This window comes from Thunnus albacares, chromosome 15, assembly GCF_914725855.1.
Source record: "Thunnus albacares chromosome 15, fThuAlb1.1, whole genome shotgun sequence".
Taxonomy (NCBI): Eukaryota; Metazoa; Chordata; class Actinopteri; order Scombriformes; family Scombridae; genus Thunnus; species Thunnus albacares.
The window spans coordinates 10,006,898-10,030,798 of NC_058120.1; the positions used below are offsets into that span (position 1 = coordinate 10,006,898).

A 23,901-nucleotide genomic window follows, 5' to 3' on the forward strand; every position below is an offset into this window, starting at 1 on the left:
GCGCTCAATTCCAAATGTCAGGTGCATATTGGCTCTGATGCTTCCTTCGAGTGTAGGGATGATAGCACATATACATACAGCTGCCAGGTATGTGAAGGGGTTGGAAATGGAGGCTCTCCAAGGTCTCCATTGAGACACACTGATAGCCATCATCATCATCACAGGGTGTCATCAGGAAGGGGATTGAGAAGTAATTTTCAAACGTGTTTAAATGACCACAGGAAATGAAATGTTAGATCCTATTATCAGTCGCTGCCGGTGTAAAAAAGGTTTTGGAGGACAGAAGCAAAGAGGAGCCGACACTGATGCTAAGTGATGACCTTAAACACTTTGGAGTTTGTTTGCACAAATCATTCATCTTTTAAAGAGATTGATCAGAATGAGACTCGTGTGTATATGTGTGTGTGTGTGTATGTGTGTGTGTGTGTGTGTGTGTGTGTGTGTGTGAGAGAGAGAGAGAGAGAGAGAGAGAGAGAGAGAGAGAGAGAGAATGAAAAAGAAAGTGACAATGTGCTCCTGGGTATTTTGAACATTAGCTTACAGTGCCTGATTCAGAAAAGATATCAGTGTTATTTAAAATATAAATAACAGTAAATAGAAATATTGCAACACTTGCAATATTTGCACTAGATCTAGAACAATTATTTGCATATCTTTAGATTATATTTGTGATATATTTTGTCAAACAATGACTGGAGCAGAAATTATAAACAGGAAATAGGTCAAATAAAGGGGATTTCCTTTTGAAGTACTGACACATTTTTGAAGAATCTGACATGTAGGAATTCATTTAGATAAAAGTTGAATATTCTCATTTTAATATCAACAACACTGCGCCAATCCTTAATATTATTCTCAAATAATATATAACTGACTGCCATAGAACCTTATTATCATTCAAATTCAGTTTTAGCGAGGAGCCATGAATTTGAAATTAAAGTCTGGAAAAAAAAGTAATTATTTAAGGTAAAAGGTACAAATAACAAGCATATTTTTTATTATTTGTATTTAATTGAAAAAAGGATGTTAGAAAGCTTCGGTCTAAATTGTAAATTTAGAAAAACGAGTAATAATAACAACAACAATGATAATAATAATAATAATAATAATAATAATAATAATAATAATAATAATAATAATAATAATAATAATAATAATAATAAAACTACATTACAATTACAGGGTAACTGAGTTTAGTGCAGTATAAAAATAATGCGGACCATTCCTTTACATTATCTAGTATATTTCTTCGTATTACAATAATTAGTTTGGTATTTTATGGAAGCTCGCAGTCACAATAAAACTGACCAATTACATCGCGGTGAAACGAAGTTCAGGGCCTATTAAAAAGGGTTGAATCAATATGTTTGAAGAGTTTGTTAAAAGTTAAATATTTTAATAAATGAAACAGTAAATTAATGTCAATATTAAACCTGATGGAAAGGTGTTGGTGATTTTTCAAAGGGTGATCTCCCGGTCTTAGAGTCTTGCAGACATCCTCCATGAAAGGCAACCCTCCAAAATGTCACCTGAACAATGCTGGCTCCCTCATCGACCTTGCTTTCCAGCTCAATTTGGTCTCAATCACAACATAATGAAAATGCACTTCAAAACAGATTCCTTTTAAAAAATTACTTCCTTAGGAATAGCTCTCACACTTCAAGTTATTTATTGTTAACGTTCACTTGGTTTTGAAACATATACAGCAGCCATCACGCATTTGTTCCTTTTTAACTTACAAAAGAATAAAGAAAACATAAAAGTGGACGCAATAACGATTATTATACAGTTAAACGCATTCTTGTGTGTTAGCCAAATATACAAGTCCCTACTTTATTTAATAAGTCTAAATGAATACATTAGTTTACAATATTAATATGATAAAATACCAGGTTATCACCGCAAATAAGGAGTGGTGGTTTAGTGTACTTCAAACCTGATCCCACCTTTCCCCCCAGTCCGAACTCAAGTGAAGCAGCATTCCTTTTTGTTTCAACAACATAGACTACGTTTAAAACATCATGAGGAAGGTCCAAAACATGGATTACAAAAGGTCCAGAAACGACATAATTGCTTTCAAGGGCAGCCATTTCTGTAATGTTCAAAAATAGACTCCCCTCTCAGAGATGTCAAGAAAATGTGCCCTGATCAGCTGGTGCGCCTCTGTGCGCCTCTGTGCGCCTTGTCCCCTCCAACACCAAAGGGCCCTCATTTTCAGCATTCAGCTATATATATATATATATATATATATATATATATATATATATATATATATATGTTTTGCTCTTGCTTGGGCTCATCCGCAGGTTCACATAGAAAAAGTGGAAAGTGACAGTACTGTATTAGGTCCTACCACGTTCTGCCGTAGAGGAGGTTTGAGCTGACCATGTTACTGGTGTAATCTACAGCAGATGTGTCTATCTGGGCCATGTTGAGCTGGCTGTGCAGTGAGGGGGGGCTGGGTGACATCTCTTCCAGCTCCAAAGCGTTCACCTGCTGCTGGCTTTGATGCTGGGCGAGGCTGCTGGTCGAGGATGCGAGCACGACTCCGGCTCCGTTCTGTTGTTGGCTTTGTTGTTGACTCTGTTGTACCTGTTGCTGGTTCGGTGTCGGCGTGTTGGAGCCGTTCTGGCACGGTTTACCGTCCTTCACCAGAACTGGCACGGCTACGCGCCTCGGGGACTGCGCCTGCTGTTGGCACAGGTTACCGTCCTGTTGCTGCTGCTGCTGCAGCTGCTGCGCTGCCTTGTCCTTGGCCTGGCGCTTCATCTTGTACCGGTGGTTCTGAAACCAGATCTTCACTTGGGTCGGCGTCAGGTGGATCATACTGGCCAGGTGTTCCCTCTCCGGCGCCGACAGGTATTTCTGCTGCTTAAACCTCCTCTCCAGCTCGTAGACCTGAGCCTGCGAGAACAAGACGCGCCGTTTCCTCCTGGGCGCAGCGTGGAGAGCTGGCATGGATTTGGTGGCGTCCGCCATTCCTGTGAGACTCCCCATGCCGGTCATGTTCATACCTGTGGAAGGTCCCATGAATCTAGAAACTTAAAAATATACATACATATACGTGCGTTCAATAAACAGAAGAGGAGAACACTGTTTCGCCTGAAATAGTCTTTATTGAAATGTATTGAAATTATATGCGTTAATTATTGAAGTTGGCAAGCATCAGCTTTTGTCCTATATTTTAAAATAATAATAATACTAATAATAATAATAATATCTTGCCTTTGAGTAATTACTCATGCCAAAGATAAAAAAAAACTCGAGCCAGACTTGAAATAATGATCTCCTTTTCGGTTTAACCATAAACAATCATTTTAAATTAAAGGTTTTCTAAAATACTGTACAATATTTGCATCAACTGTTTATTAGTAGTCCCCTGACATAAATAAAATATTTTTCAAAAGCGATACATATTTAGTCCTGTGCGTTTTTTCTCCCTCGTTCCTGATTGTAAATTATTATGTTTTTATTTACAACGAAAAAAAAAATGAAAAGTGTGTATAAATGGAGTAAAGAACTTACTTGTGGAGTATCTTGGATCAGGGTTGGCGCTGTACCACCCTGTTGCTGCTGCACTATTCCGCATGCTTTCCTGGTACGACGGGAGGTCTCCCATGTTGCCAATGCTTCCATTGCAGTATCCCCCCATTGCGCTGTGGGAGAACTGGGAGACGGTGTGCGGCATGTGGTAAGTAGTGGCCACGGTGGCGTTGTGGCCCATGGAGTGCTGTTGCATGCCGGTCTGAGACACCTGAGGCTGTCGGTAGGCTCCCAGTGGAGAGGTTAGGTTTCCTGCGCCGTCCATGCCACTAAACTTCTTGTAGGTCTCCTCGATTGGACTCAAAATATCTGTCACTGAAAAAGGCGTTGTGTGCTTTGGGCTCAACGACATGATTCAGAAAGCAGGTAGATTTTTGTGTTTGAGCAGATCAACCGTGTTGTTGTATCGGCTCTCTCCTTGGTGGATGTCTACGTAAGAGAGTGCTTGTAGTGCGCCTGAGATCCTATTGATCGCCTTGGAGAAGGAGGCGAGCCCAGGGCGCTCTTAGCCCGGGTTTATTGGAGCCAGGAGCCAGGTTTACGACAAACACAGGGGGCGGAGCAAAACTCCTAAACCAGCAAACAATAGTCATTGACATTTTAGGGAAATAATTCATGAAAATACACTTTGCTTTATATTAACTATACATGAATAAAACGACGCCACGTATTTATGATTCTGTCCTTTCTGACAACTATATACAGGTGAGAATAGGCCATTATGTGCAGCACATCAGCTGATCTGACCACATATGACTATTTTGCGTCAGTAGGGAATTCCACTCTTTCTAGAAACTTTGAGAGCACTTTGAACAAACATAAGGGCCACAGAGTATCATCAAAGAGGCACAATGAAGTTGTATGACCAGCTCATTTATGCTTCTTAAGCATCATTTTGCCTCACCAGAGAGGGACAAGTCCAAATAAGCTCAAAATGACAAAATGCTGAAAGGGAAACGGCAATAGGGATCCAATCTGTGAGTATATCACCACCACACATTCATGAGCAGCAAGGCAAGGCATGTGTACAGGATTTATAGATTATATTCGTTAAAACTGACCGCGGAAGTTTTCAGAATTCCAAATAATTTAGGGAGGAAAAAGAGCAGAAATCACAATACATTTACACGTCTCTCACATAGGTTTTCATTAGACTTAATGCAATTTGGAGACAATATTGTAAGCCCCAAACCCTCAAGTCTGGTCAACATGCATTAATGAGACTTTGCAGTCTTGACCTGACATTGTAATCTCTGAGCAAACCGACTGGCGCCAGGGGAAGAATCAGAGGAAGACAGACACAATAAGGGGGGTCAAAAGACAAAAAGAGCTTCTACAAAATGCAATAATGAAAACCAGTTAATGTAGCTTCACATTATAACCTTACACGTCTCTGCTGAGGCTCTGTAACGCATTATTAGGCCTGTAGCTCATTACCGTCAAATTACAGAGATAGTCTATAGATTGTCTATATTATGCTACTCATAAACGGTTATCTGATGGCTGGGACTAGTTTATGTTTTTCATCAATATCAACAGTTTACAGCAGACAACAACCGGAGCAGGTGTGCTGCTCGGGGGTTATTTTCCAGACGTGAAATGTGTTTCCATCTTCCTTTACTGGAGGAAGGAAACACTCATCTGCGCGAAGCCACTAATGTAATTTAGCATGGCATGACAGCAAGTAGCTACCTACCCTAATTGAGCAAATGAAGATGTGACATGGTCAGCCATCAATTATAGCGACATATCAAGAACACCAATCTCCGGTTGAGTTGATAGCCTGATTGTAATAAATCATTGTTCTTATGCATATTTCACCAGCCGAATTTCTCCTTCTTCTCCCCCCCACCCGCCTACAGCCCCCCCATTCCCCCCCACCCCCCCCCCATCAGATGCCTGGACTCCGCAGCGGATTTAATGTGAAGTGGTTGGATTTTATTGTTGTTGCGGAAAACAAAACACTGCGCGCGTCAACGTATTCCAAAGTCAGCTGGAGTTGTCAGAAAGACAGTGAGGAAGGAAATTTAAAAATCTGATTGGCAGGAAGGTTTCAGGTGTAAATAAAATGCTCTTTCTAATAAACTCTTCTTCATATTAAAGAATCAATAATGAGAATATCAGCTATTTTCTTAAAGTAGAGTAATAATTCCAACCTGCAAATATTGCTGTACTTGTCCAGACTTCTGTGCGCCTTTTCCACTCTTTTGCCAACGGCAACATGGTGTCTTTTCAGGGCGAGAAGAAAGGTAGGCCTCGGCCCAGACCTCTAACATTATGTAAATGAGGCAAACCTCTCAACCTTGTGGATTACTGAGTCAGAGAGCAGGACCCTCGTCCACAGACCCTCCACATTAGGATCCCATAAAAATCTGGAGCTGGTTGGCTGCATGCAACGCTTATGAGAGCAATAGTCCACATTAATATAGTTGCCAATCTAAGTTAACTTTTACATCCAGTGAATATGATGTGGCCAAGGCTGCAGGAGGAGGATAAACGGACGCGCCGAGGAGCTATGAAGAAGGCCCAGTCGAGGTTTGTTAATACATCTGACGCGTTTATAAAGAAAATAATTTTAATTAACAAACCTTTGTGCAGCTGTAGTTATGATATTGAATAGAGTTTATTGCTGTGTGTTTGTAGGATAAAACAAGCGTGAATGCTGATAAATAGCATTTAATTTAGCCTATTCATTTATATTAGCTTACACTGACCTTTGCCGCCCTAAGGAGAATAAAAGTGCTACATTATTGGCAGCATGGCGATGAATAATATGTATTTTATTCCCAGAATTACACACGGGGACGGTGCGCTTGTTTGCGCTGTAACTGTTTTGCTTTTGTAAATACACGCTTTTGAAATTCTCCTCTTTGACTTTCTGTAGCCTACCTAATGTAATTGTCAAACTTTCTAGATAATTTGAGTTATTTCACAAGCTTTCTGAAGTTACTTAATTACTGACAAACAAATAGAAGCCTGTAATAAAGGATTTACAATCAAGCGTCCAATTATTTTCTATTAAGTTTGCTGTATTTCAAGCATTCCTTGCTATCAGCGATCAAATCTTGTAAATTGTGTGTATTAATGAGGAGACATAAACGCAGAATCGTCGTGTGTTCAAATAAACATCGCGGTCTTTGTTAGGACATATAAACAACATTTCCAATATATTAAGTGTAAGTGTCCATCGGACCAGTTAAATGTTGTTAACCAGGACTGAAATCCATTTGTGTAGCTTATATCATATAGACAACCTTTTCCCGATATCATCACCCCCCTCAGCTCAGCACAGCGCAGCAGATGGACCAAAGCGCCTGGTTACTGAAGTGCTTTCCTCCATCACTTCGTTGCTAGTTCAATACCTTGAGAGATGTGGAGAGATGGCTGAAGGGCCGAGGTCCTGACCTGCCACCTCAACCACAAACCGGCCGAGCACAGAGTGCAAAAAACATGGGGATTTATTTAGTCTTACAGCCCTTAAATCTCTAACTCAACTCTTAACTCTTCTTTTTAAAATGCGAGAGGAATTTAAACAAACACAAAAAATGGTAAGATGTTGCCATTGTTCTCTTCATTTTCCTCTTTGGGCCACGTTAAAGATTCATTGATAAATCCCAGTGTGCTGCTACCATAAACTTACATGGAGTAGAGTACATGGTAAATCTGTCCAGGTTACATTTTTCAGGTCGTGCGTAATTTACGCACGAACTCTTCGTCCTTTGTCTCTGCCTCTTTCATTCTCCTCTTGTTAGATTTCTAAGGATTTGATGTCAATACATTATTTTTATTCGTGAAGCCTTTCACTGAAAACAAAATGATGCGTCTTGGGGACGGTTCCTAAGGAAGAGGTAGACTTATAAACCCCACCTTTAGTGTGGAACGGCTTTAAAAAAGTGTGATTGCGCACCAAACTGCTTCCTTTAGGACTGTAATTTTTATCAATAAATTAATGGAGAAACATGGACACGAATTTTCCAATTTTTTCGTGACACTCAACACAACTTTCAAACAAATGTATTTCAATTGGAAATATCTTTAGTGCCACGTTTATATCACTGTTAAAAATAATGATATGTTATGATATGACAACGCTGTGGTTAAGGTCTTCTGGTTTAGGCACGAAAACCATTTGGTTAGGTTCAGGGTAAGATCATGGTTTGGGTTAAAAATGATCACTTGAGGCGTGGTTGGAGGCGGGAGGCCAGCAGCGGTCTCCTGCAGCAAAGTCCACGAAGTCCACTTTCTGCAAAGTTAGGATCTATCCATCCACACAACCTGCCACCTCCGAATATGGAAATTTGTCACTTTATATAGACGTCATCTGAGCTGCGCCTCTTGACAGGCTCTTAGAAAGTCGTGCTGGGTATCACGAAAAAAAAAAGGAATATTCGTGTTCAGGTGCACGAATCTATAGATTAAATTTCGTGACTATTTGACAAACTGCCGTGATACTGGGCCGAAACTCACATACAGAGTAATGCTCAAGTCTTCCCATTCTTATATTACAAATTGTTAAAAATCTATCGACATAGACAGTGAAATATTTCAGTAATATTTTAAATTAAATAATCGATTTATTGGGGATATAAATTCATGATGGCAAAACGTCTGTTGGCCTGTACTTTCTTTTCTTCCAAGTCACTGAAAGATTCATTCGGAGGTTATTGTTACGCACAAAATATAATAAGCCTAGTCAGTATCCCGCGGAGCTATAACGAAACCTCATTTAAAATTTTGAATCACAACACTGAAATCAGCAGTCTTGCAAAACCAAAGATGATTTGTACTCTTCATTCCAAACTTAGAATTCAAACCACATCTGTACTGTGTTGGGCACATTGGATGAATTTGTGTGGATATTTGTGGAGGAAATTCTACACCTGCAGTCAGTGTAGTACCATTTAGATCAAATGCTTTCTCTCCTCTTAAATCGGCGTGCAGTGTGAGAGTAAAAAGCGGGCAGGTGCATATCTTTCAGCTGCGCTACTTGAAACGGTGCGGTTCCTCAGCTAAGTAGGTTAAAGGTCCTCCCAAGTGGAGAAAGTATGTGACAGGCCTCTTGAAGACCGTATTCTTCTGCAGGAGTTTGCATTCATTCACAATTAATGTCGCTTGATGGACGAAATGATGCTAATAGGGCGCCAAAAACAGAATATGGGCTTTTATGGGATGCTGACCATAATCTGACAGCTTGTTAAAATGGAGAGCTGGAGAACTCAAAATGCTGTAATAGGATTACAGTGTAGAAGTTATTCTTTGAGTTTCACAGTATAATGTGTAGCAGTTCATTTACTTGATTACTTTCTGGTAAGGTTATAATCAGACACCAGAAACTGTACTCACTGTGGGAAGGGATCCCAGCACATGTTGCATGTAGGCAGGAAATTGATTTTTTTTTTCATTTGATATTACTGGATTTTTGCTATATGGCTGCCTTTTAATTACCTGAAGCAGCCAAAGTCATCCTTCATTCCTGCCTGTCGCCTGAAAGAAACAATGTTCCTTGAGCTTTCAAGCCACTGAACCAAGGCCACCAAACACCAGAGAAAAAGACTAAGACCTAAGTATAACCCAGCATGATACAAATAAACAGGTAAAGTTTATTTAATATAGCATCTTTCACAGAGCAAGGTCACAAAGTGCTTCAGAGGAGTAAAACTGCTAATTTGTTAAACAAAACTGTACTGTCACTGACAGAATATGAAAACCAGTTGTTTGCTCTTTTTGATAGACATGACACCACAGAAAATATGTCTTGTCCTTGCATCTAACTGGAAGCAGACTGGAAAATCAAGTCAAAGTTGATTAACTGGCCTAAATGTTTTGAACTTTTGAGACAATTTCAAACGGCAGGTGTGTGGTCATGTTGAGTATTTATTAGCTGAGGTTACTTATTGATGATGTGCACTCCGGGTTATTTACCCTTTTACCAGTCAGAGGATGTTGGTATCAATTCTTCTTGTTTCACAAATGTCAGACCATAAAGCCACAAACTGATGAGCTGTTATAAATCTAGTGTATCATCTTGTGCTTTATTTCCAACAAAAAGCTCAAATCATTTATGTTATTAGGTACAGCCACTAACTAGTTTAATCCTGTTTATAATGATTTTCCAATTTTAATCATATGTTGATGATTCACCTTACAGGCACATAAACCTTCATCTTGTAATTTTGTTCCAACTGTAACTCAAATGCATGCTGGGAAGTATGTCAACAAGTTCTCAATGTTTCTTTAATAAATATAATTAGTCTTAATGAATGATTTGGCAAATTCAGCTTTTTAGATTATATCATAATCATGTGTCAAATGAATGAATTAATACATATATACATATATATATACATAAATACATAAAATATCTACGTCGTGTCACCTTGCATGAAATTTGAAACAAGAAAAAAAAAATCAGTCAATTCCACCTTCTCGTGGTTTAAAACAGAATTAGCTTCCTGAGATTTTAGGTCAGGGTTCTGCGAGTGCTGCTGTCCTCTGTATTGTTTTGAGTGCCAATATTTTAGCATAGCTGCTCTCTTTTGTAACAACAATTAAAAAACACAGCAGCAGATCAATGCAGATTACCAAATGCATGGCAGGACAAAGCAGATAGTGTACTTGGACGGGGTGCTTGGTTCCAAGGGTACCTGGTTCGTCCACTTCTCTGCTGCATTAATTGTGGCAGCAGTAAGGGCAGGTAAACAAAGCTGTTAGAGAGTATGGTTGTGACTCAGCCACGGCTCACTCCAGCTCTGTCACCCAGTTACTCATATGGCAAAATGTCTCTGCCAATCTTTTCTCTGTGTCTAGTTGCCCTTGGCAGCCGATTGTTGTGATAAGATGAAATATTTTTTTCATGACATGTCCTGAAATGATCTGTTAAATTTTTATTTGGCCGTTTTGTATGTTTTATGTGACAAAATGTAGTACTCCTGAACACACTTGTGTTTAAGTGCTATCAGATATCTTGGAGTTATAAGATACAAGTTGATTAATGTGCTCTCCAATGATGTAAGAAGTGGTCAATAGTTTTCAATATTTATGTATTTTCTTAACTAAATTTCTCTGACATGAAAAGCAGAATGTACACTATATGTGCAGAGATACAGCCATGTCCTGCTTTAACTGTGGCAGGTTTAGTATCAAATACAGTTGTAAAATGTAATTATTTGTTTTAGCTTGTTAGGCAGCTTATTTGTACCCATACTACATACATTTTTTGTTTCTTCAATTCCATTGTTTTACGTTTTAAGTTTTGAGTTTTGATTTAGTCTGAAGCTATTCTAGTCCAAAAATGTTTCACACTATTGTGTGTGGTACAAGAAATAGTAATAATAATCAAACATATATGGTCTTACACCTGAAATGCATGCAAATAGCTGCAATCTGTATCAAGTGTTTCCTGATGTCCATTTATGCCAGGAATTCATTTATTCGGCTTGTTTTCATGTTAACAGTCAAGAGATGCATCTGTTAATCAAAAGTTTCAAAGCACTTTGAGTGCTGTACACGGAGACGGAAACTTTTAAATGGCTTCACAACTCAACAATGGAAATGTGAACAGAAGCTGCATATCAATGCAGCATTTTTACCTGTCTGTTTGTCCCCACTTTGGGGTGCTTTTATCCAGCAGGCCATCTGATAGTCTGCCATTATTTAGATGAATCCACATAAACATATCACAAAACTACTTCAAATTCTGAATGTATTGATCCTGACAGATACAAGCACATAGCACGTGCTACAATTTAGAATATTAAGTCGTATTTTTTTTTTTTTTTTTTTTTTTGCTGAACAGTGTAAAAGAGATGAAAATTTTCTACTTGTTTTCTTCCCGGAAACTGAACACCGGATAGTAACAGTCAAATTGATGAGGCTAAAATATTACATGCAGAACTGAAAAATATCACATACTGTGTATCAGTTTAATATCATATTATTATTGTGTGCACACTATTGTGTTGTTAATAATACTGTGTGTGTAACTAAATTCATCAAAATATTCTTCATGAATGGTAATTTATTTCTGTGCTTAATTAATTGTTATTCTGCCACATAATTTCTAATTCATTTACCTTGTATAGTGTGAAATTGCCTTTGTCAAAAAAAAATACATATATTTATATGGATTATTTCAAAGAAGATACATTTTTGTTGTGTACTTTTTCTTGCTAAATTATTAGCTAGGTGGTCATAGTCATCAATCATGTTTTTCATCTTACTCTTCATTTTTCAAAAAAAAAAAAAAAACAATTAAAAATAGATTATTTATTTGGAAAATCATTTTGATTTCTTACATCCTTATTTACTCAGAATTGTTGACCAAACACAAAAAGGAGCTATTATGGAAATGGAACACTTAGTTTTAAGAGTATATTTAGTTTCCCCGCATAGATTTTCCAAGCAGAGCAGAATCAAACCAGCGACGTCTCCATCAAACATCTACCTCTCCAATCCTTCAGCTTTCTTTTAAGCTACAAGAAGTTATTTATAAGTTCACTTAGCAGCCGGTAGTTATTCTCAAGTAGTGATATTATAACAAAAAACTAACTGTATTCAACCCAAGTGCAAATTCAAAAAGTAATATCTTACATAAAAGGTTAATATTGTCCCTGTAGAGCATAGCTACAACATTATCTTGCATAAAACGTTTATGCTGAAGGGCAAAATTTTCAGCAGGTATGTGGACAGATTACACATGGCTGCTTCCTCTAAGAGCAGCCTGCATATTATAAGTTATTTGATTATTTTGTGGGGCAATGTAATGCTAAATCCTGTCAGTCTTTCTTTGGTGGTCATCTGAGGAACTACAGCAGCAGGAAAAACAAAGATTAAGTCACCAATGTCCTATTAGCTCATCTCTAATAACTCCAGCAATTTACTAAATTTGTTGTATGTAAGTTTAGACTTACTCAGTGTATTGTAAATACTATTTACAGTATATATTTATTTTGTAGCAGACTGAATTTAAAGGGGTATAATATAATGATTTAACTATTTTAAAGTATAGCGCAAAAAAAGACTGATATAACATCTAAATTATGGTTCCTTAAAAGACACAAAAACACAAACATTAAGTATCATGAGATGATATCATATTTTGACATAAATGATAACATTTAAGCTATAACATTATATAAGTACACATGAGGGAAAGGTTCAAAAACACTCAACTTGAGATCATCTGGGAGCTTCAAATGATAAATATATTTTCTTTATGAATGAGTCCATAAACACAACATAACAGTTTTCTCAAAGCACTTAAGCTCACCGCCTTGTCACAGGTGAATGACAGGTAGAAGAAGTGATCTCTGGACATCGTACACAAGTGTTGACAATATGCGGGAGCTGATTTTTTATGTAGGCGAAAGGTGCCACAGCAGTTTCACACCTGGTTTTCATAATGGTGTCTCAGTGAATAGTGTGTGTACATCCAGAATTTAAGGATAATGAAATATGCAAACAAGTTGAATAAAAACAGTTGTTAGAAATGACATATGCAGTTCATTTTGATACAAATATAGTCCATGTTTGTGTTGAAGTTAATAAATTATCGTTATAGCTTTATTTTTAGTAATTAATTAATTTTAGTCAATATCTTGTCTTCATTCCTACCTAATAATCCTGTGATTATACAGAAGTTATTAATTTACTGTGTAAGATCATAAATATAAAATGTTATAATTGTCATATAATCTGAACTCTTGTATTTATTTTCATATTGTATCATAAGTATACAAATGTTGCATAAAAATACATTTTATTTACACTTTTACGAATCCTACAGTTCCCATAAGTCCACTGTTCTTCTTTAGGCTCAGGAATCTTGGGAGTTGAAGGAAGGTGTATTTGGAATGTAAATATTAGCTCCCTAATAAATGTCAGTCAGCAAAATACAACTTTCTTTAAAAAAAATCTTGTTTTGTTGCAAAATCTGACAAAAAATGACACTCAGAGTGACATGTGTTATTATTTATCCACAGCGTTTAAATCTCTTTGTCTCAGTTCCTGCATGTGTTGCACTGAGTGTCTGGCTTTCTGCTGCTGTACAGTAATAACAAGTCTGCCTGAGGCTAATGGCTCTCTTGTTTGTTGGTTTTGTCTCGTCCTGTTTCAGTGGTTCTTTTTCTCTGGAAGGATGTCAGCTCTCTGTGCCTGGCCATCCCTGAGGACGCTTGATGTCATCTTGTCTACCTGATCATTACACTACCTGCTCTCCTCTACAATGCTGCCCTCTCGCTGCTCTGCCACTTGAAATGCTTGGCTGGCCTCTTCTCTGAAACCATCATGAAATTGTGTGCTAAAACGCTGCAGACTGTTCGTCCTCTCTCCTCCCTCCAGCCATGTGTGCAGGAGCCAGAAAAAGATTCCTCCACTTGCTGCTCAGTCAACGAGAAAACACACAGAAACATCCTTCAGCCTTGTGCAGCTGCTCAGCTCTCACAGCTTTTATTTGATTTTTGATATTTGTGGTGTACGAATACACCAAATTGATGTCCGAGTAAATGTAATGCACTCCAATGCACTTTAAAGCAGTTGTTTAAATTAGCTCTGTTTATAGATTTCATTATTAATTAAAATCCACAAGTAAGACAAGTAATGCAGGTTCACTTTAGAATAGTTTGTCCCTGTATAAAGATTATGTAAACAAATCATTTTTGCTGCTTATAGGTTGTTAATATCAGTGTGATGCAAAATTTCCTTTTGAAATCACATTTCACTAGTACAACAATATTTCCTCCAAGCAGCTTATTTAATAAAACAAAGTGATTAAAACAAAGTGAAGGCTCATGATAATGAATCTGCTAAACTTCTGTCTGTTTATGTTTTCATTTTCATTCCAAAATGCAGTTTTATTTCAATTTCGTGATTTGTAAAAGAAAAAAAAAAAACCCAGATACCTTTATATCAGCAAAGTCCTATTTTGTTGCCCTAAAAAAGTGCAATAGGCCTTTTTTTTCTCACAGAAGTTATTTTAACATGTCACAGTAGGAAAAGTACAGGTGTAAATAATACAATTAATAATGGATGAATTCCATTTAACTGCATGCTGGCTGACTGTCACACTGTCATGGCTTACTGGGACATATACTGTATAACATATAACAGAGCCATCATTAATGTTATTTATAACAGTTGTGCTTTTCCTACTATGAGAAGTGGAAATATCTGCTGTTCAAAAGGGAAACGTAAAATGTGCAGTGTTACGGTACTTAAAAACTGAAGTCATTGTTCAAATAATGCCTCGAGAAGACTGATGATTGTCCTGTTGGACTACAGAGATTGTCTGTCAATGATTACCAAATAAAATACTACAAATATCTTCATTTATGAAAATACTGAGGAATGAGCATCTTCATAAACTCTAACAAACTGACTTCCAGTGACTGTGTTCAAGGTCCATTTCATAAAGCATCACTAACATGCAGTTCACACTCTCTGGAGCTTCAGAAGATGCAGATAATACAGAAATAAACAGCCAAAGTAAGAATTATTATGTATGTTAAGGTTTATAAAATATATTTATTTTCTTCTTATTGTATATACAGCACATACTGTAACTCAATAGGGCTTGCATGACAGAATTTGTGACACTAACACAGTGACATTGTTATTTACAATATTGCCAATTAGATTGACACAAATTAACAGATATAGTTTACAGAATGAATCACATCACACGTATCAGTTCCCTGCATCTTTTACCATTTGAGTGGGTTAACTAGGTCTACATGTACTACAGCTTTAATCTCCCAGACATCTCTTATTGACAGTTTTGGAAATTTTTCTTTGCTGCTCTGCATTAAATGGAAGTAAAATGTTTTTAACACTTTTATTCATTAATGATACTCTAGGTCGTCTGAACATATTTGCAGTGTCTCGGCAGCAATCTTGTCAATCACATCAACACACTGGAGAGGGGACATATCATGTCCCCGAGCTGTCCGCCGCCTGTCACCGCAGTCCTCTGCTGCTGGACATTAAGCTGTGCAGAGTGAAGTGTTTTGCTCAAGAGCACCTCAGTAGCAACTCCTGAGAAAGCAGACTTCTCTCCCACACAGATGGGCTTCTCTTATGTATAACTGGACAAGTTCCACTGCATACTTTAAAATAAAAACATTTGACAGTAAAATGCCTTTTGGATTTACCAACATAGTTTCACCTCCACTCATATGTAGTTGATGTATTCATTTAAAAAGACAAAATGCATCCAATATAACAAATGTCTGCTTTCATTATCCATCATTTCCCGAAGTTATCATCTTACAGTATGTGTCTATACACTATTTCCAAAATAGTGAAATTCTCTGGGACTCATTCATCTTGGCATCAAATGTTTACTGATTTGTATTTAAAGCATTAAAAATGAGCATGAGCTGTTTTTGACATCTGTGTACCTCTGGTGATTCACATGAATGAAGAGGTGTGATTATGAAGCAGCAAGCATACTGATTGAAGGGAGAAGGAGTTACAGGACTCATGGCTACAAAATCTTCTGTTTTATTACAAGGGTAATTTAAATCCTGGGTAAAGATAGTAATACCACAATGAAAAAATACATAATACAACAAATACAGTTGGCAGATGAGTTGCACAATAAAATTTTTACTTTAGAAAAAAAAAGTGCTGTATGATATAAAATGTCAAAAGTAAAAATATTCATTCAGTGAGTGTGTAAACTCTTTTTAATGACATATGTGTTCCATCAGGGATAACTACTTCATGTACTGCTGGGTAGTTTAAAAGCAGTGCATCACGTGTTTGTATGTTGAACCTTATTCTATCAACAATAGCTGACAGATGTAAAATCACATCTCCAAAATTTCCCATTGAAATGTAGTGAAACAAAATCTGTCAAAATTAGCACATGTATACCTTTATACACTACAGTTATATAATATAGTGAATATATGTTTGTATAAATATGCCTGCCTACTCTGTATATTGTTATTGTTATATACAGTACCGGTCAAAAGTCCGGACACACTTTCTCATTGAAGTGAATGGGAAGGTTTGTCCAGACTTTTGACTGGTACTGTATGTACAGAAAGTCTTGAAGATGCTGTATTTATTTTTACTCAGAAGTTGTTATTTGAACTTAGTGGCTTCTTTTGTAAGTCCTCAAATGAATGTAATGATGACATTTACTTGATTTAACAACTTATTTACTTATAATTTAGTTAATTGAAATCCAACCATGTTTGAAGTCCGGTCAATTTTATTTACAGAGCACATTTTAAAACGACAAATATTGACCAAAGTGCTGAATGGATAAGTTAAAAATACATTTAGATCATTTAAAATGACAATAAATACACATGTAAAAATGTAAAAATACAAAAAGCACAGCACACAGAAACACATGATGCAAAATAGAAGAAAATCATATATTTACATTTGTGTTGCCTCAAAAGTTAAAGTAAAACAAATGGCCTTAAGACAGAATTTAAAAATTGCAATGACAGGAGAAGATAATGGAAAAAGCTCTTAACTTGGATTTTAACTGGGGCTGTGGAATGGATAGGTCCCTGGAAGTTGAGTAGGAGAGTTAGAAATATAAACTGGTGAGATGCAGTATTTTACAACAAAATTTGAAAAAATAAATCTATATTTGCTTGGTAGCTAGTGAAGAGAGGCAGTGGGTAAAACAAGATCTGAAGAAATGTGTAAACAGTTAATGCATATCCCTCTAAGACAAAAATACAGACTGGTAACAGAACAGGTTTCCAAGGTGCAGCAGCCATGGGACAACATGGGTTTTAATGCTTTGCTCTGGTGTACTAACATCATGAATGCTGTACTCATTTTTCTAAATGTCTTATCTCAGATTCCACTCTGTAGTGCTCAGCTGATCAGACAGTGAATTAAATTATCACTGAAGCATCAGTGATTGTTTAATTCAGAGTTGATTTCATCTCTTAGGGTTCCACTGCCAAACAATCCTAAACAAGAGTGTGCTGATGGGAGGTTGTTTACGCTACTGCATCGCCTTTGTGTGGATGAAAACATAGTCATTGGATGGCATCTGTGAGAATAAATAAGTTGAAGGTTATTGCTTCAATCTAATGCACCACAAGGAGCACAAAGACTGAATGTAATACATGATACAATGATGCTGGATCATATAGAAATGCTCTCCCTATTCAGCAAAGCGAATCCATAAAATGAAATATCATAGAGAGATTTCTTCATCTTTCTTTTTTTCATTTATTTTCCATCCAGTGCAGTTATCTCTAAAATACATTATACATTCACCACAAGTGTACAAGTGCACAAACACATGATGGGCACAACTTGCTACACATATTTTACATCCTCTTTAAACAGGAAGTTAATTAGGCAACTTGAAATGGTAAAACACATTGCTGCCACATTGTCGCTCTTTGATCAGCACGCCTGCTGATTGAAGCATGTCTGAAACAGATGACGGCTGGTCGTTATCGGGCTCAAAGCCCCAGGATCTATTTGCAGTACTGGCATCTCAAGCACCTCATGTTCATCCTCTGAAGAAGGTGAGACAATCCATTAAGTGAAAGGCATAAACACTCAACTCTGGGAACCTGATTGTAGGCGCTGTCCCCCATCCAGCCCACCTGACTGCAGCGGACTGTGGGTTTTATACAAGACAATTCAAGTCCTAAGATGGAACATTGAGAAAGAGAAGACAAAGGGAAATGAGTCCATATGGTAATTTGCATATCATAACACAACAACAACACAACAACAAAGTTTTGATAGAAAAACTCACAGATGTAAGAGGACAAAGGACTTTGAGCTTAAGTTGGCTCTAAATATTAATTATCATGCATTGAGGGTTTAAATTTGCTGACAAGAGATAAAAAAAATGTTCATAAGTCAGTCAATCAAAATTATCAACACCAGCAATGTGTCTGAGTGCATGACATGTTTGTCATATACATGTTGGTCATGTTCTTTGAGCAACACAAATTCACTGAATAATTCAAAAGTGGAATCAGCTTGACATTAATTGCAGCGACATGGAATGACATTTTATCTCTGATCTTGTACATAAATTGGGATTAAAAACACAGGTTTGTGTATAAGTTCTATTAGTTTTTTTTCCAGTTTAGTTTAATTTACTTTAACGGCACAATGTCATTAAAATGTGGCAAATTCAAATCTACATCAAGTCTAAAATGTCACAAACATCACGTTGAACAAAAGCAGCCGAATGGACATGGCTCCTAAAATGCCACATTGATCCAGCAGACAATAAAGAGTTGGGTTGCTGTTGTCCGTCACATTTTCAGTCTACACAGAGCGTCATGAACACCTCAGAGGGGGTTAAGATTTTCATATACAATAAAAAAGTCAGCTGGTGTAAAATTCAGTCCCTTGTTCAACACATTCAGCCTGATTTCGCCACTATGAACCAGTGTGTTCACAAACCATCAGAGTGTGAGGAATCCAAACACAGACGTAGCATCTTAAAGGATGGGTTCACAGTTTTTAAGTCTGTCTTAAAACAACAGTCAGACGCCCATATAAACATTGAAACAGGTTTTGTTTGCTGTAATCATTCCTCCTGTTCATACTGACCATTAGAAGATCCCTTCCATCTGTACTTACAATGTAAGTGATGGAGGACAAAATCCACAGCCCTGGTTTTTAGTGAAAATATTTTTTTAAGTTTATCTGAAGACAATATGACCTTCAACCATATGAGTTAGTCAAATAAATTGGATATCTTCCACAGTTACAGTCTTTGTAGTGAAAAATTCCCCCTTTGTGTCTCAACAGACAGTGTTCTGCAACACAAAGAAGAACTTTGGCACTAAAAAGACTGTAACTTTGAAAGATTTTGACTGGATTTGACTAATTTGTATGGCTTAAGCCTCATATTAGCATCAAATACATTTTTAAATACGTCTTTGCATGGGATGGGGACTGTAGATTTTGTCAACCATCACTTACAACGAAAGCACATTTGGAGAGAATCTTTTAATGGTCAGTAAACAGTTACAGGAGGAATGATCACAGCAAGAAAAACAAATTGTGAACCTAAACTGATCGCTAACTTTATTTCAAAATGAAAGTACCCTTGAACCTCATTGTGCAGCTGAGCTGTTATAAAATATACTGTATTTTTTTGCTATGTGACTGAATGTTAGGCAGCATTGTGTGACAGCGAAGGAACAAACTTTACCGTCAGAATAGTGAAATGAAATGTGACTAACTTTTCAAAAAGAATCTCAACTGACCTCCCATGTCATGACAACCAATTATATTATCTGTCCAACTGTTCCATTGTATATTAAACCAGCTTTAAAGGTGAACGAATGGCTGTGTGTATTTTTTCTGTAATGTACAAGTGAAAGCAGGAGGAAGCTGAATTAAACAGTTCTGCTTGAGATACATTTAGTTGTTAATAGCTCTCAATAACCTTTTTTCTTTTTTTTAAACTGGCTGTGGCGTTCCTTTTGTCACTGACTCTCAGAGAAATGGATGGGGCCTCCACTCTTAGAGTTAATAATGCATAGTGAATCTACTGTTAGACTTTTAAAAAAGGTTTACCGTTCAAGTATCTTATGCCACAGGTTTCTGGCAGTGACACACATAACATAAACTCTTTCATATGTTTATTATGTCCTTTCTACAAGCCCACTCTATAGAAAAAATGACCAAAATAAAAAGTCAGTATGAGTTTTTCTAATCTTTTATTTCATTCATCACACAGATTACATTTTTGCATGGCTGTAGTCATGGAGAATATGAGACAGATGGAGTAAGGTCCCTGGGAAGAGAAACTCTTTCTGTCTGAACCCTCTACCAGATCATCCTGACAGTCTCGGTGCACTCTGCAGACTCTGCTGTTTTCCTAATCTCAACATTTAGCAAAGTCAAGAACCTTGACGCTCGCTCCTTTTTTCACAAAGATGTCTCTGAGCTGGCTGCTGGTCATCTGCAGCACTTTAAACTCAACCCCACATAATGCTGTGATTTAAGAACTGCACTATCAGCGTCTCCCACAGCAAAACACTGTTGCATGTTTTTCCTTGTGCAAGGAGGCGAGGGTGGGAGCTGAATGCGTTTATTTTAGTGTGGAGTACAAGAGAGATCTTTATTCACTGACTCTGTTAGATATTAGTATTAGCATATAAGTATTCAAGAAAATATCACAAGGGATTTTTGTTACTCAGCCCAGCTTTATCATTACATACCTCTGATACAGACTGATGCGGAAACAAGAAAGGAGCTAGAAATGCCATACATCTATCTGCACTCAGATGAAGTTTGTGGAAATGACCTTACAATGGAGACAAGGACACTTAAGCAAATGGGTTCTGTATTTTCTCTCTGCCGTGTTTATATACAGGTGAAAGAACCGCATTGTGTGCAGCTGATAAGGAAAAAGTAGCTAAAAGCAAGTGTCATAACACCCCAGAGTAAGTAGCTGGAGAGCAAATTGTAAAACCAATTAGATAAAATTGTCTGGATGTTTATTTGCTTGGATAAATGCAAATGATCCAAATGATGCATGGCCACAATTGAGATGTATCATATTGCATGACAGATATTGACACAGTATTACACTATGCTCATACTATAAATGAATACCATATATTTCTCATATTTTACCTGACTGTTAAAGCAAATTCCTTTTGATATCAGACAGTAAATTCTGTTTACTGTAAAACTGCCAATTGAACATCAAGAATATTCTATAGTATAGAATTTCCTCCAGAAAAGGACAGAAATTGTATAATTGTAAGCAGAAGTGTTGTTTATTGGCCAGCTTTTATCAAATAAATTAGATATATGAACTAAGCCATCTACAAAGTGTGAATGCATTTGAAAAAAATCCAATGCAATGCTAATTATGAATTGAACTCCTCATTTGTCATGAAATAAATAGACCTCTTGCAGGCATATGCTAGATTTTCTGTATTTCTAATACAAATAAGTGTTCTTGTCTTTTGAATCGGATACAATTCAAAGGAAAGGTAACAAACAGATTCCCATCTGGATCAGTTTTATTCATGTTATAGAAGAACAGAACATGACAAAAGTTGGAGGTTGCTCAAAGACGCTGCAGAGATTTCTTTTCTTCTTTTTGACTTCGCCTCGGCAGAAAACTGTCATCAAGCTGCATCTCTTCTGATTCTTCCTCGTTTAACCCACAGACACAGGTGTGTGTGTGTGTGTGTGTGTGTGTGTGTGTGTGTACACGTCAGCTCGCATCTCACCGGGTTCTTCTCCTGCAGATGGGAGGCTGATCTGAACAATACTCTGTAGACGCTCTGGCCCACTGAGTAAACTTGCTGTGTGGAGATTCGCTCTGGTTCACACAGCACAACGCACTCTAACAATAAACCCACCCTGCCACTTGCACACACACACACACACACACACACACACTCACACACTCACACACTCACTGCTGATCTCACAAGGAGGAGAAGCATGGAAAAAAAAAAGCTTGGAATTGATTTATTTTTGATGAGATATTTCCATGTCCATCTCTGTCTTCCCTCAAAAAAAAAAAGTAAACAGAGGGGACCCCATTTTGAAATATTAGTATCTGGATATGATTTTGCTGCCCTCACTGTTATGATGTACAGATTTTTGCAAGCTGTTTGTTGTGTCTGTGTGTCTTTTTTTTTTTCCTCCACGCTGGCCTCATTAAGTGGTCACAACTCTTGCAGATAAAGACTTCTTTTTTTTCCTCTTCCCTCACCCCTCTTCCATCATGTTCAGCATCCCTCCACCACCTGCTGCTGCTGCTGCATCTTTCTAACCCAATGAGGCCCCCTACAGGTGCAAGCTCACTGATGCTGAATGAAGCAGGTGCATAAAGATGGTAGCCTTTTATTTTGACGTCATTTGACCCATTTTACTGTGCTTTGCATCATTTCCTCCCTGCATGATGGCGATCAGGCACTTTGCAGCCTGGAAAGTAAATCTTCTCAACTACAGGATGTGATAGCCACTCATATGATGCAAAACAGTAGATAATAAATATGTTTATGAGTTCCCAGTATTTTGTTTGGTATCTGAAAGAAAGCCATCAGACCCTACTGACCTCCTGTTTGAACTTATATCTAGGTAAGATGATTTTTATTGGCTGTCATTTTTATTTGGATATCATAAAAGTTACAAAACAATCACAAAAGTAGGAAGTGAAGTAAGTGAAAGAACAGAAATAAAGATTCAGTTTCTCTGCTGCTGAGGACATTTGACTCACAGTCTTCTTTGTTGTGAAGGACACTGACTGAGTTAAGACTTTCCTTGAAGGAAAAAAAAGCTCACTTTTGCTCCATTGTTCACTTTCATTGAAGTGAATTAATCTGCACCATATTTGTCCCCCTATCCTATTGCGCCACACCGTGGAAATACCCAGTCTCTCTCTCTCTCTCTCTCTCTCTCTCTCTCTCTCTCTCTCTCTCTCTCTCTCTCTCTGTGTGTGTGTGTGTGTGTGTGTAACTTTGAAATGGAAACACTGCTAATTGCTCGTGGACTGTTTACATTGAATCTAGTTCGTTTTCAAGAGCGATATGATTATACTCTCAAGATCCATAACAATGTCATAAACCGCAATCATGCACTTAAAAAGACAGTCAAGTTTCCTGTGATGTCTGTTCATTAAAGAGGAGGAGGGGAAAAAAAAGTTAATTTCAGCGGTTGGAATGTAATTTTGTCGCAGTAATTTCTAGTGGTGGATGAAGTTGGATTGTTTCGACATTTCCAGGTAAAAGCTGCATCACATCTCGCCAACTAAAGACCTCTGCTTCCATCTTGTGGCAGCTCGGCGCAACAATTCTCCTCCTCTCCGTCTACAGTGACATCTCTGCTCTGCCTCTCCCTCCCTCCATCACTCCCTCTCTCTTTAATATCGGCACTGTGGCGAATCTAATCTGGATCTCCTTTAAGGCAATAAAACTCAGATAGCTTCCTTTAAATGAAAAGCACCGCTTATTATAGCTTTGAAATCCTCGTTTATTTGGCGATGTGCATGATAGAAAAATGATTCATGTCGAGGTTCAAATGGGCAGGATGACGAAGATCCATGGTGTCCCAAGTGCATATTTCCTCAAGTATTGTATTCCAAGGTATATAATAGTGTTATCCACGCAGGTTGAACTATGCTGCACGCCGAGATGCTTGTTTTAATGTCGCCTGCTTTATCCCTCCAAGCAGCCAAAAGCAATTTCCGATAAATCTGATCCTGTTGCTGAGCTGGTGGAGGGTTGGTGTAATTTTCTGGTGCGTTAATGACAAAACAGGGGTGCAAAGCGAATATTGTTCAACGTTAAAGTTTATCATAAAGGCTTTTGCATGAGGGACATTTATAGTTTGAGTCAATTTGGGGGGAAAAAACACAACATAACATAAGTGGAC

General features: G+C 37.6%; 1 protein-coding gene across 2 annotated transcripts; it reads right to left on the reverse strand.

Moving 5' to 3' along the window:
• Window positions 1–2,295: 2,295 nt before the first annotated feature.
• nkx2.4a (NK2 homeobox 4a) lies at window positions 2,296–3,983 on the reverse strand. Of its 2 annotated transcripts, none has more exons than XM_044375522.1 (2): window positions 3,526–3,983; window positions 2,296–3,014 (listed from the first exon to the last, which is right to left on the reverse strand). In XM_044375522.1, exons 1-2 carry the CDS (start codon window positions 3,893–3,895, stop codon window positions 2,350–2,352), a joined length of 1,035 nt encoding a protein of 344 aa, XP_044231457.1. In that variant the 5' UTR covers window positions 3,896–3,983; the 3' UTR covers window positions 2,296–2,349. The 2 variants fall into 2 exon arrangements, with proteins under 2 accessions (XP_044231457.1, XP_044231458.1); XM_044375523.1 differs by having other exon boundaries at window positions 2,296–3,041.
• Window positions 3,984–23,901: the final 19,918 nt, after the last annotated feature.